Here is a 13,369-nt window from a genome sequence, read left to right as displayed (position 1 = left end):
TTAAACCGAGAAGTGAAAACTGCAATATCAGCGTAGCAGTCCTTTTCATTTAACGGGAAAGATGACCTTGCTGTAACCAGATCTCCTCCATTTATTGTCACTGCGATCTCCTCACATGACAAAAGCATCCACGCAGGAAGAAGTGTGCGCAGAGATAAAACAGGTTCTGTCAGTGAGGTCTGAATGTAACATTAGATACAGTAATGTTAGATGCAAAGTGGAGGAAGTGGAGGAACAAGCAGATATAGCAACAACAAAAAACAAAATTGTATTTCTATCTAAAATCAGTCCTAAATATAAATTTTTGAGTCATCCTCTTCAGCTGACAACATGGTGGCCGCCAATACAACCTCAAAGAGGGTGTCCTACGAAAATTGAAGACTCTTGTATAAAATATCTGGGTAGTTCTGCCCCCCAGGGTCTAACTGGCCCATAAAAAATTCAGAGGATCCTCGATTAGGCCTGAGCCCTGACATGATCGTGAGTTTCGACTAAGCCTAGCAGTCAGGTTCTGCGCGGCAACCTCATCTAAAGCGGACAATACAGCTGGTAAGGATGGCAGAGTAACACATTGGCCTTCATGTGCAGTATTAAACATGGCACACACTCTTTACATACACCTTGAGGTTGGGACTTTGCAATCGTCCCCCTGGTGGACCAAATGTACCCCAATCTCACACTAGGTTGACCAGTATGGGAACCGTAAATGGTGACCATGTCATCAATTTAGTTACATGAAGTCGACAAAAAACAAAACAAAAAAAAAAACTAACTTTTTTTACATTTTTACTGCATGGTCTTTAAGATCTTTTTTTTTTTTATACTGATACATATTTTGGAACCTTTCATTAAGTCATCATAAAACAGAAACATTTTACATAGAAATATAAAACTGACATAGAAAGAAAAGAGAAGCAATTGTTTAAATGGAAACAACATTGAGACACAAGTTTTACATATAGTAACAAGCTAAAAACTAACAGAACCAAAATTGAAAGAAAAAAGAAGCAAAAATGTTGCACAAAAACAAAAGTTTTAAATGGAAACAAACTAAAAACTATCAATGTAGAAACGAGATAGAAACAAAAGATTTATCTGATTACGATGCTTTTTTATGTTACTGTATGATTTCTATCGGGTAGCAAACTTGAGAATGTAACTTACCCATCGTCTTTCCACTTCTGTATCGTTCTATGTCAACGTTTGGAGGTCTCGCTGGTTTTTGAGGTGGAGGGCCAAGTTGAGCTGGGGTCGGCAGGGATTTCCGTTTTGGTTCTGATGAATCCTTCTGTTCTCTTAAATTGTCTGGAGCAGGAGGCATCTGACTCGTTGATGGAAATCTTGGGTATTTTGACACAGGAGGTTGAGAGTTGCCCCCATCATGGTTCACTTTGGCCTGGTAATCCTTCAGTGGCGTACCTTGCTTTGCCCTGTCGTGCGGCTCATCTGGGTTTTGCTTTAGAAATGGGCTCTGCAGCGGTTTGATGCCGGTTGGTCGTAATGGGACACAGAATTGAGATGTAGGACCCGGTGCAAGATTTTCTTCTGGCGTTTCTTTAGTTTGCTTTGCAGGTTTATTTTCTAAGGAATTTGAGAATGTCTTTGAGACCAAACCAGGTTTGGTGGCATTGACTTCACCTGGGGATCCAACAGTGTTCGATGAAGGTTTTGCCCCAAATGGCGGCTTCTTCTGTATGTAGGGTTTCGGCTCATTCTCTGATGATGCTTTAATTGCTGATGGCTTTGGGAAGGCTGGTTTTTGTTTCTCTTCAGTTGGAACCGGTGGCTTGACTCCAAACTTATGTTCTAAGGGCGAGTTAGTAGTTAGAAGTGGTTTATTTCCGATGGGCTTTGGAAATGGCACCTTTGGCTCATCCTTTGGTTGCTCGAAAGTCTTAAATCCAGGTGGTTTTGGAAATGTAGGCTTCACGTCCGAGTCTTGACTTGGTCCATGAACAGAACCCCCAAATCTGTTTATACCTACCGGTCTTAATGCTGGGTGTTTTATTTCATCAGATGCAGATTTGGGAACCTGAGGAGGTTTTGGCGAGACAGGTTTCTTGGGAAAAGTTCCTGAGTTAAAATTGTTAGCTTTTGCAAATTCTGCTCTTCTCGCTTGAAAGCTATTTAATGGAGGGTTCCCTGGGGACTTCTCAGCTCCCTCCATGGGACTGGGCGCTGCATTAAACATAGCCGTCAGGGACTTCACATTTGTGCTCTTTTCCTGCAAGCATAAAGGAAAGACGAAGTGAAGTGAGCTGTTGCCACACCGCTCTCACATACTCACAGCTATTTCAAAGGCTTCCTGACTTGAGGCTTGCAACAGAGCTGATTGGTAGAGTTTCTGTACGAAGCATCTTCCTGTACGACCAAGTAAATGCTAATCCCCCTCCAGGTCTGGGGCTGACAATTACTGTGCTATCTGCATGTGTTCTTATGTTTTGTGATACTGTGTATGAGATTGGATGCAGAATTGCAGGTAGCCCTTCTGCTGAGGTGCTGCCCAGATGCCAACTATACCACCCTGCCACCATGGAAGTGGTGGAGATCTGTAACTGTGGTGAAAATCTCTCACTACCCCATGTTGTTCTGCTGTACAGTTACTTCAATTTTTATAGGGGTTGAATGAAATTAGCAACATTCTTCACTCGCAATACTGGACACAGCCTGAAGACAGGAGTGGAAAAAACCCCAAAACAAAACATGTCTTATTGATGGCATCTTGTGTCATATCTATTCAATTTTACTTGAGTTCATAGCAAAGTCTTGGTGCGTTCAATATCATATGCTTGCTATCAGATTGTTGTGGCGTTGCGGCCAACAGGTGTACATGGCGACTCTTAAAAGTCCTCGCGGTACGTCCATACAACCTGCTTGAGCAGCAATTGCAAAAAAGTCCGGGAAACGCGATGCAGTCGGGGGATGTGCTGGTTTTACTCATCATGTACAATTTTACTGCCCCTCAGTAGTCAGAATAGAGCAGCATTGACTCTCTAAGGCTACTTGTTGCTTGTCCGGCAGGGGAATAGCCTGCCGGATCCGTACTAAAGTTTGCACACGTGTGTTGCCGGAAGTCTGCCTGGCCCTATTAATTATAATGGGGACCGGCCGGAGATCCATGTTCTCTGTGCTGTGGCTGGATCTCTGGCCAGTCCCCATCATACTGAATGGGGCCGGACTTCCGGCAGCACACGTGTGCAAACGTTAGTACAGATCCGAACAAGCCTAACGCGAGTGTGAAAGTAGCCTTAGTCTCTCCCTCTTCCCCAATCGTCAGAGCATGACCACCACTTAGTAGTAATCACAGTAGGCTATCCCTCTCCAACTTCCCCAGCAGTCACGACAGTCCTCCTTAACCTCCCATGTAGTGACATCAGATCAGTCCCTACTAATACCCTCAATAATTACAGTACTACTGCCAACACCCCCACCATACTGGTCACAATAGGTCCCTATAGCCATTAGATGCTTCTTCTGGAGATCTCCACTTCAACAAGGAGGCCCAAAACAATGTCAGCATCCAGCTCCATGCATGGGATACCAGGTGGGAACACTCTGCTGAATGTATGAAGGACATGTAGGAAAACACAGACACCGGGGCTGATGGTGACCTCCTATATATCTCCCAACCATTCCATTTTTTTGTGGGATTGTCCCTCAAAATGAACCTTTAAAGCAGTCGGTGCTTATGCAAATTTGTCCCAAAATCAGCATCCTAGGAGGTTTTATGGAAGTTCTTGGGTGGATCTGGGGCTTGGCTTGAAAGGACAAACTAGTTCTGTACTGCCCACTGTTGTATTGCCCCCAGAGTTTATAAGCTGAGGAACTGATCGCAGGTTGGACTATTTTCTGAATGGTAGATCATCATTTGTATCATGCTGACAGCTGAGTGCACCCAGCCAGCGCCGTTTCTACAGCCGGGCGAGGGGTGCGACTGCACGGGGTGCGTGTCTCCAGCAAGAAGAGGGGGCGCCAATGGTGAGAGAGCGGATCAGGGGAGATGAGCGCTTCCATTGTGGAAGCGCTCATCTCCATAGTCATCTGTTTCACCGTCCTCAGGACAGCGATACAGATGGCTGTGCAGCAGGGCAGGGGAGGGAGAGGCGTCTCCCTTCCCCGTTCCTCTGATAGGCTGCAGGCCACAAGGCCCGCAGCCTATCAGAGGGTGGTGCAGGCGGCGCAATTACATCATCGCGCCGTCTGAGCGGTAAAGCGCAGGACACAGGCCGGAAGAGGCCTGCATCGCATCGCTGCCATGGAGGTATGTATACAGTAAGTGTTTTTTATTTTTATATGGGACAATACTTGTGGCACATGACTTGGGGGGGCATGAGAGGCACTTGTTACTGGCACATGATTGGGGGGGCATGGAGAGGCACTTGTTACTGGCACATGATGGGGGGGCATGGAGAGGAACTTGTTACTGGCACATGATTGGGGGCATGGAGAGGCACTTGTTACTGGCACATGATGGGGGGCATGGAGAGGCACTTGTTACTGGCACATGATGGGGGACATGGAGAGGCACTTGTTACTGGCACATGATGGGGGGCATGGAGAGGCACTTGTTACTGGCACATGATTGGGGGGGCATGGAGAGGCACTTGTTACTGGCACATGATGGGGGGCATGGAGAGGCACTTGTTACTGGCACATGATGGAGGGCATGGAGATGCACTTGTTACTGGCACATGATTGGGGACATGGAGAGGCACTTGTTACTGACACATGATGGAAGGGGGGCATGGAGAGGCACTTGTTACTGGCACATGATGGGTGGGCATGGAGGGCATGGAGAGACACTTGTTACTGGCACATGATGGGGGGGCATGAAGAGGCATTTGTTACTGGCACATGATTGGGGGATTCTACTGAGGCCACAAAGAAGGGGTATTTTATATGGGGGGCTCTGTGTGGTACTAGTATTATTTGTTTCTGCAGTATAGTATTGGGGAGCACAGCGGCACAGTATTGGGGGTAGTAGGATGATTTCTCCAGAAAATGGGAGGAAACAAAGATTTTTTTCGTCAAACTGCAGAGACGAAAAATGGTGGTCTAGTCTAAAGGTCTGAAAGGAGAAGATGAGGAAAGAGAATATCTACATGAAAGAGACGTCACTGGATGTAAGAGGTATGGGGCGCTGTCATCGTGTGCTGGGAAGGCTGTTACTGGCAATGCAGCGGTAGATTTAAAGGACAATATTACTGATAGCAGCCAAAGGCTGTGTATGGTACTGCCGGCTGAGCCACTGTATCTGAGCTTATCATGTGTAATACTGATACATGATAAATGCAACTTACTGAAGTGAGACAACCCCTTTAAGGGGGGGGGGGGGCACTTTTTTAATGCTCGCCCTGTTGGTAAAATTCCCTAGCAGCGACCCTGCACCCAGCAGACCCTCATGTAGTAGCATACACGTCTGTGTCTGTGAAAAGATAGCGATGCCGATGACAAGCTGTGAACAGGAAACGCACAAGTGTCAGGAATACGGGCGTTACCTGCATGTGGCACACAATGCAAGTCATATACTCATGGCTGATTCTAGCTTCCCTGCTGCCTGATGTGAAAATGGAGATTGCATTCAGGAACACATCATAGCGCCGCCTGAGACACAGCGCAGGAGGTTGTGATGATGTCATCATGAACGCCTGCCCCGTTCTACTGCCATAAAGGCAAGGAAAGGAGTCACAGGCTCCTCCGCCTTAGGCTCCATTTACACGTCAGCAACACGTCCAGACCTAAATCCCAATTGCGGACAAGAATAGGCATATTCTATTAGTACCGGCGATGTGCCGTCCGCAAAATGCGCCGGTGTCCGTGTTTTGCAGATCCGTGGATCAGCAAAACAGACTACGGACGTGTGAATGGAGCCTTAGGCCTCTTGCACACAAACGTATTTTCCTTCCGTTTCCGTTCCGTTTTTTTGCAAACCGTATACTGAACAATTCATTTCAATAGGTCCGCAAAAAAACGGAAGGTATTCCGTGTGCATTTTGTTTCCGTATTTCAGTTCAGCAAAAAAATAGAACATGTTCTATTATTGTCCGCATTACAGACAAGGATAGTACTGTTCTATTAAGGGCCAGCTGTTCCGTTCAGCAAAATACGGAATACACATGGATGTCATCCGTATTTTTTGCGGACCACAAAATACATACGATCGTGTGCAAGGGGCCTTTTTTTTCCGTTTCCGTTCCGTTTTTTGTGGATCCGCAATACACCCGGCCGGCACCCCCATAGAACTGCTTATTCTTGTCCGCTATTGTGGACAAGAATAGGGCATGTTCTATTTTTTTTACGAAGCCGCGGACCGGAAGTTCGGGGCCACACTCCGGAAATGCGGATACGCCCCATAGAGAATGAATAGGTCCGCACCCATTCCGGATAATTGCGGAACGGGTGCCAACACATTCTACGGACGTCTGAATGGAGCCTTGTTGTCCGCATTATGGACAAGGATAGTACTGTTCTATCAGGGGCCAGCTGTTCTGTTCCGCAAAAAACGGAATGCACACGGATGTCATCCGTATTTTTTGCGGATCCGTTTTTTACGGACACACTTTCCAGATTTTTATTTATCAAACATGGAGCAATATGTTCCCCCTTCTATAGGGTCATAAAAGGGGAATATACTACTCCATGTAGATGTTGCACGTTTCACCCACATCCCAAAAGCAATCTTTCTGAGCACCATAGTACAGGGACAATAGTAACTGATCACAGACTGAAGCGCTGATCTGAAAATTATTTCATAAGAAAGTTGAGATAAGGGGATGACGGATAGCTTCTCTCATTAATCTCATGGGAAATCAGATTGTTTAAATTCCAAACGACTTAATCCTTGTTTTCAGCCCATGGTTGAGCAGACCACGCATGCACAGCCACTCCACCATTCACTGCTATGGGGTTTCCTAAAATAATCGACGATGAATGGAGGAGCTTCATTCTTGAGGTGGGACCAGCAGCTATCGGACATTTATGGTCTATCCTATTGATATGACATAAATGTCCCAGATAGGAATATCCCTTTAAAAGGGAACATGTCATCAGAAAATTACTTATTGTTTAAATCATTTTTATATATAATTTTTGATAATATTTTTAATTTTCTATGTCAATATCCATAAAACAAAAACCATAAATTCCTGCCGTTTTTGCACTGGCCACTATAGGCGCCACTTCTTGGTCTGTACAGATCACGTTACTGTAGTTATCTGATTATCTGTCTTTCTAATCCTGCCTGCAATGATATCCCCTCTGTGCATAGATAACATGGATATTATTGTGAATGGTGGATCCTATTCTTTCCTTGTACAATGACCTTTGCACAGGTCCCAGAGCATGCCTAGAAAACTCTTCCATAGAAGTCAATGAGGTCCCCTTCCAGACTATTGTGTCTATGGCCCATGTGGCTGCTGTATACAATGAAATTCCAAATTGCTCATTCTGGGCTTTGAAGTCAAGGAGGCGGTCCTATCAGTGATGGATAGGCTTCCCTCTATGAGAAGGCGGTCCTATCAGTGATTGATAGGCTTCCCTCTACGAGGAGGTGGTCCTATCAGTGATTGACAGGCTTTCCTCTATGAGGAGGAGGTCCTATCAGTGATTGACAGGCTTTCCTCTATGAGGAGGAGGTCCTATCAGTGATTGACAGGCTTTCCTCTATGAGGAGGCGGTCCTATCAGTGATTGACAGGCTTTCCTCTATGAGGAGGCGGTCCCATCAGTGATTGACAGCTGTCCCTCTATGAGGAGGCGGTCCTATCAGTGATTGACAGGCTTTCCTCTATGAGGAGGCGGTCCCATCAGTGATTGAAAGCTGTCCCTCTATGAGGAGGCGGTCCTATCAGTGATTGACAGGCTTTCCTCTATGACGAGGAGATCCTATCAGTGATTGACAGGCTTTCCTCTATGAGGAGGCGGTCCTATCAGTGATTGACAGGCTTTCCTCTATGAGGAGGCGGTCCTATCAGTGATTGACAGGCTTTCCTCTATGAGGAGGCGGTCCCATCAGTGATTGACAGCTGTCCCTCTATGAGGAGGCGGTCCTATCAGTGTAAAGCAATTTTCTTAAAGCTGTTAAGAACAGCTCAGGCAAGATGGTCGCCCCAAAATCATGTTCAGGAAATAGAATTTAAAAAATATGCAATCAGGAAAAAAGGATATGTGCTGCTATCTAGTTCTAACTGGCAGATAACATTTTTGGTGGCACATTCCCTTTAAGTGTGCCATGCATGATACGCCATGTTGTTGTGTTGTCATGTGCCTTTAAGCCACTGTGAGATGCCAGCGTAGTATTGATCATGTCAGAGCGTTGTGACGAAATGCATCCCCTCTTACAAGAAAAATTGTATCCTTTACATTTAACCAGTTGCATTGTTATATACAGGTAACTGTTGCTATACATTTAAGTACTTGCTATTTACATAGTGCTTTATATATCCCTGCACTTAAAGGGGACCTGTCATGTTAAACATGATCCTCAAGCTACAGCCATCATATTATAGAGCAGAAGCAGCTGAGCAGATTAATATATAGTGTTGTGGGAAAAGATTCAGTAAAAATTGTAATGTATACAATTAAATTCCTGCTCATTCTGGGCTTTGAAGTCAAGGAGGCGGTCCTATCAGTGATGGATAGGCTTCCCTCTACGAGGAGGTGGTCCCATCAGTGATTGACAGCCTTCCCTCTATGAGGAGACGGTCCTATCAATGATTGACAGCCTTCCCTCTATGAGGAGACGGTCCTATCAATGATTGACAGCCTTCCCTCTATGTGGAGACGGTCCTATCAATGATTGACAGCCTTCCCTCTATGAGGAGACGGTCCTATCAGTCATTGACAGGCTTCCCTCTATGAGGAGACGATCCTATCAGTGATTGATAGCCTACCCTCTATGAGGAGACGATCCTATCAGTGATTGATAGCCTTCCCTCTATGAGGAGACGGTCCCATCAGTGAATGACAGGCGTCCCTCTATGAGGAGGCGGTTCTATCAGTGATTAACAGTTTTCCCTCTACGAGGAGGCGGTTCTATAAGTGATTGATAGGCTTCCCTCTACAAGATGTGCAGATTGTGTAGTACTGTGCCACATGGAGAATGATAACTACAGTATGATCCCCATTGATGCCGCTCTGAGGAGACCACAGTCAACGCCTATTTGCACAGGAGCTCAATGCAATGCAAGTCAAAGGGAGAGTGATGGTGTTATATTAGCCTGTTGGTACTTAGAGAGACAGTGTACCTAATTAAGGCTACTTTCACACTTGCGTTCGGGGCTCCGCTTGTGAGTTCGGTTTGAAGGCTCTCACAAGCGGCCCTGAACGGATCCGTCCAGCCCTAATGCATTCTGAGTTGATGGCGATCCGCTCAGAAAGCATCAGTCTGGCAGCGCTCAGCCTCCGCTCCCCTCAGCAGGCGGACACCTGAACGCTGCTTGCAGTGTTCGGGTGTCTGCCTGGCCGTGCGGAGGCGTGCGGATCCGTCCAGACTTACAATGGAAGTCAATGGGGACGGATCCGTTTGAATTTGACACAATATGGCTCAATTTTCAAACGGCCCTGTCCCCTATTGACTTTCAATGTAAAGTCTGGACGGATCCGTCTGCGGCTACTTTTACACTTAGAATTTTTTTTACAATATAATGCAGACGGATCCGTTCTGAACGCATCCCATCATCTGCATTATATGAGCGGATCCGTCTGGGCAGACCCCAGACGGATCCGCTCTGAACGCAAGTGTGAAAGTAGCCTTATCTGTTGCCTCAAATTAAGCTGTAAATCAAGTAAAGATCTCTTTGGTTAAGTTACAACTGTCTATCCGTGAGGGGAGACAAGCATACCACCCATGGCACAAAAAGATCCTTTAAGTAGGATCTTATCCTCTTGCAATCAGCATGTCAATGGGCATTGTGCATATGTTTAATATGATAAGTTATAACACCAGGCTGAATCAGAGGTGAGAGCAGGGATCATGCTGGAGATGTTTAAGGTGCCCAGCAGGACAACATGGTCATACACAGTATGGTAGCACACAGTTCTGATAGATGGTGAAGAGAGGACCAGCTGCTTAATGCGTGGTAGTTAGCTAGCTAGTGGAGGGAATAGTTCACTACCTAAGGTCTAGATAATGTTGTAAAAGCAGCAACGCCTGCACCAGAGAAGGCTAGCTTGGAGCAGGAATAGGCAATTTGCAATCTCTTGTCCACACACCCTGGAATGACAGTAGACCTGTCGAGAAGCCAGATCAGGAGTAAAGACAAGCCAGCTTGCCACAAGGAAGTACAGTGCTGCCCATAATTATTCATACCCCTGGCAAATTTTGACTTAAAGTTACTTTTATTCAACCAGCAAGTAATTTTTTGATGGGAAATGACATAGGTGTCTCCCAAAAGATAATACGATGATGTACAAGAGGCATTATTGTGGGAAAAAACATTTCTCAGCTTTTATTTACATTTGAGCAAAAAGTCTCCAGTCCAGAATTATTCATATCCTTCTCAATAATCGATAGAAAAGCCTTTATTGGCTATTACAGCAATCAGACACTTCCTATAATTGCAGACCAGCTTTTTGCAGGTCTCCACAGGTATTTTTGCCCATTCATCTTTAGCAATGAGCTCCAAATCTTTCAGGTTGGAGGGTCTTCTTGCCATCACCCTGATCTTTAGCTCCCATCCCAGATTCTCAATTGGATTCAAGTCTGGACTCTGGCTGGGCCACTCCAAAATGTTAATGTTGTTGTCGGCTAACCATTTCTTCACCACTTTTGCTGTGTGTTTTGGGTCATTGTCATGCTGAAATGTCCACTGGTGCCCAAGGCCAAGTTTCTCTGCAGACTACCTGATGTTGTCGTTGAGAATCCTCATGTAGTGCTCTTTTTTTCATGGTGCCGTTTACTGTGATTAGGTTCCCTGGTCCATTGGCTGAAAAACACCCCCGAAGCATTGGCTTCCCACCACCATGTTTGACGGGCTTCTCCTTTTTTACGCCAATTGAAGGAAACATCATTGTGACCAAACAATTCAATTTTTGTTTCATCTAAACCATAACTCAGAAGACTAGAAGTCTTCTTCTTTGTCCAGATGAGCTTTTGCAAAGGCCAAGCGAGCTTTTGTGTGCCTTATCTGGAGAAGTGGCGTCCTCCTTGGTCTGCATCAGTGGAACCCAGCAGCAGAGCCCAGATTCACCAGGATGTCCTTGGTGGTGATCCTTGGATTCTTTTTCACCTCTCTAACTATCCTCCTGGCCAGCACAGGTGTCACTTTTGGCTTCCGACCATGTCCTCTGAGATTTTCCATAGTGCGGAACATCTTGTATATTTTAATAATACTTTGCACTGTAGCCACTGGAACTTGAAAACATTTAGAAATGTCCTTGTAGCCCTTTCCTGACTTGTGAGCCGCCACAATGCGCAGCCGCAGGTCCTCACTGAGCTCTTTTGTCTTAGCCATGACTGTCCACAAACCAACTGCAGAGAGCTGCTGTTTTTCACCTGTTGAGTTTATTAAAACAGCTGTTCCCAATTAATCAGGGTAATTAGCAGGGGTCAAGTCCTGGGAAAAAAAGTGTGGGAACTCACCCAAGATCCACTGCAACCCCCCCCCCACCCCCCCTCAAAAAAAAAAAAAAAAGCACAGAAAATCTAGCACGCTGTAATTTGTGTAGCTGCGGACTGAGCCAAATTTACACATTGTGATCAAAACACAATATCACAGTGCCATCCTCTCCCCCTGTCCCCTAATGTGCCAGTATCAAGTTCCTCTCTCCTACCCCCTTCATGTGCTAGTATCATGGCGCCAATAGCCCGCCTCCCCCGTGGCAGTAAAGTAACAGTCCGGTATTTAAAAAAAAAAAAAAAAACACTTTTAGAAAAGTTTGTCATGGGATTCGAACTCATGACCCCTACACATCAGAGGCAAGGCATATGCCCTCACAGCTATGAAAGCTGTTTAGCTAATCACTTAAAAAAAAAATATATAAGACTTCTACTGTAGGTAACTTTGCCCACTGTGTATGGATGTAGCAGAGCTGGGTGTGTTGGGGCAGCTGTCATGTGTATGGTTGTACACTAGGTATCAGTACACTAGGTATCAGAAGGAGTCTTAAAAAAAAAAAAACACTTTTAGAAAAGTTTGTCCTGGGATTCGAACTCATGACCTCTACACATCAGAGGCAAGGCATTTACCCCCACAGCCATGAAAGCTGTGTAGGTAGTTACTTAAAAAAAAAAAAATAAGACTTCTACTTATACCTAGTGTACTGATACCTAGTGTACAACCATACACATGACAGCTGCCCCAACACACCCAGCTCTGCTACATCCATACACAGTGGACAGCTGTCATGTGTATGGTTGTACACTAGGTATCAGTACACTAGGTATAAGTAGAAGTCTTATATTTTTTTTTTTAAGCAACTACCTAGACAGCATTCATGGCTGTGAGGGTAAATGCCTTGCCTCTGATGTGTTTGTCCCTGGGATTCGTGAGTTCGAATCCCAGGGACAAACTTTTCTTAATGATGAACTTCTAAATGATCTCCTATGTGTCAGCTGCGAAGTGACTGAACATACTCGCAGCGTATTAGACAGAAGAAGTGAAGGAGATGATGTCAGTAGGGGGCGGGGCGCCATGAGAGGAGTCACAGTGAGGCAGCAGCACCGCACAGACAGCTGTGAAGCCGCTTAGCCTGCCCTGCACAGTGCGCTTCACCCCATGATTTCAGCCGCGTTCTCCTGGCTTGAGCCTTGTAAAGGGAACGGCGTTCCTGCCATGAAAAAAGTGCAGGAACGCCGTTCCCACGCGTTCCCCCTCCACTCGACCCCTGGTAATTAGGATGCTTTAGAACAGCTTGGACTATTTGGAATGGTAAAGAACTTTAGATTTTCCCACAGACTGTGACAGTTTGTGAAGGATATGAATAATTTTGGACCGGACACTTTTGCTCAAATGTTAATTAAAGCTGAGAAATATTTTTTTTCCACAATAATGCATCTTGTACATCGTCTTATTATCTTTTGGGAGACACCTATGTCATTTCTCGTCAAAAAATTACTTGCTGGTTGAATAAAAGTAACTTTAAGTCAAATGCCAGGGGTATGAATAATTATGGGCAGCACTGTATATCTATAAAGATTGTGTCACACTCCATCCTCTCAGGACCTGCATAATGCAAACTTCGGTTTTGCATGGAATGTTCCTTTAATTCATACATATTCTATTAACAAGCAAGCTGTTTGCATATTGGTGGTGGCGAGGTGGACGTCAGCTTGAAGGGGAAGGTGCTGCTATCACATAGGCCAATGATAACTTGCATGATAACTTTGAAGTTCTCAGTTTCCTTTTTTTTTTTACTGTCCTGTCTTTTAT

The 13,369-nt window shown here is 45.3% G+C and overlaps 1 protein-coding gene across 2 annotated transcripts in view; it reads right to left on the bottom strand.

Moving 5' to 3' along the window:
• Positions 1 to 1,102: 1,102 nt before the first annotated feature.
• The window catches only part of FYB1 (FYN binding protein 1), a 72,560-nt gene continuing 60,293 nt past the window's right edge, over positions 1,103 to 13,369 (bottom strand). For both annotated transcript variants that reach the window (XM_044274793.1, XM_044274794.1), the window contains exon 2: positions 1,103 to 2,224. In XM_044274793.1, the coding sequence (XP_044130728.1) occupies positions 1,118 to 2,224 (1,107 nt within the window). In that variant the 3' untranslated portion in view covers positions 1,103 to 1,117. The remainder of the gene's footprint in view (positions 2,225 to 13,369) is intronic.

Source organism: Bufo gargarizans, unplaced genomic scaffold, assembly GCF_014858855.1.
Source record: "Bufo gargarizans isolate SCDJY-AF-19 unplaced genomic scaffold, ASM1485885v1 original_scaffold_2062_pilon, whole genome shotgun sequence".
Classification (NCBI taxonomy): domain Eukaryota; kingdom Metazoa; phylum Chordata; class Amphibia; order Anura; family Bufonidae; genus Bufo; species Bufo gargarizans.
Note: the sequence above shows the minus strand (reverse complement) of the source record. Positions and strands in the feature narration are given on the sequence as shown.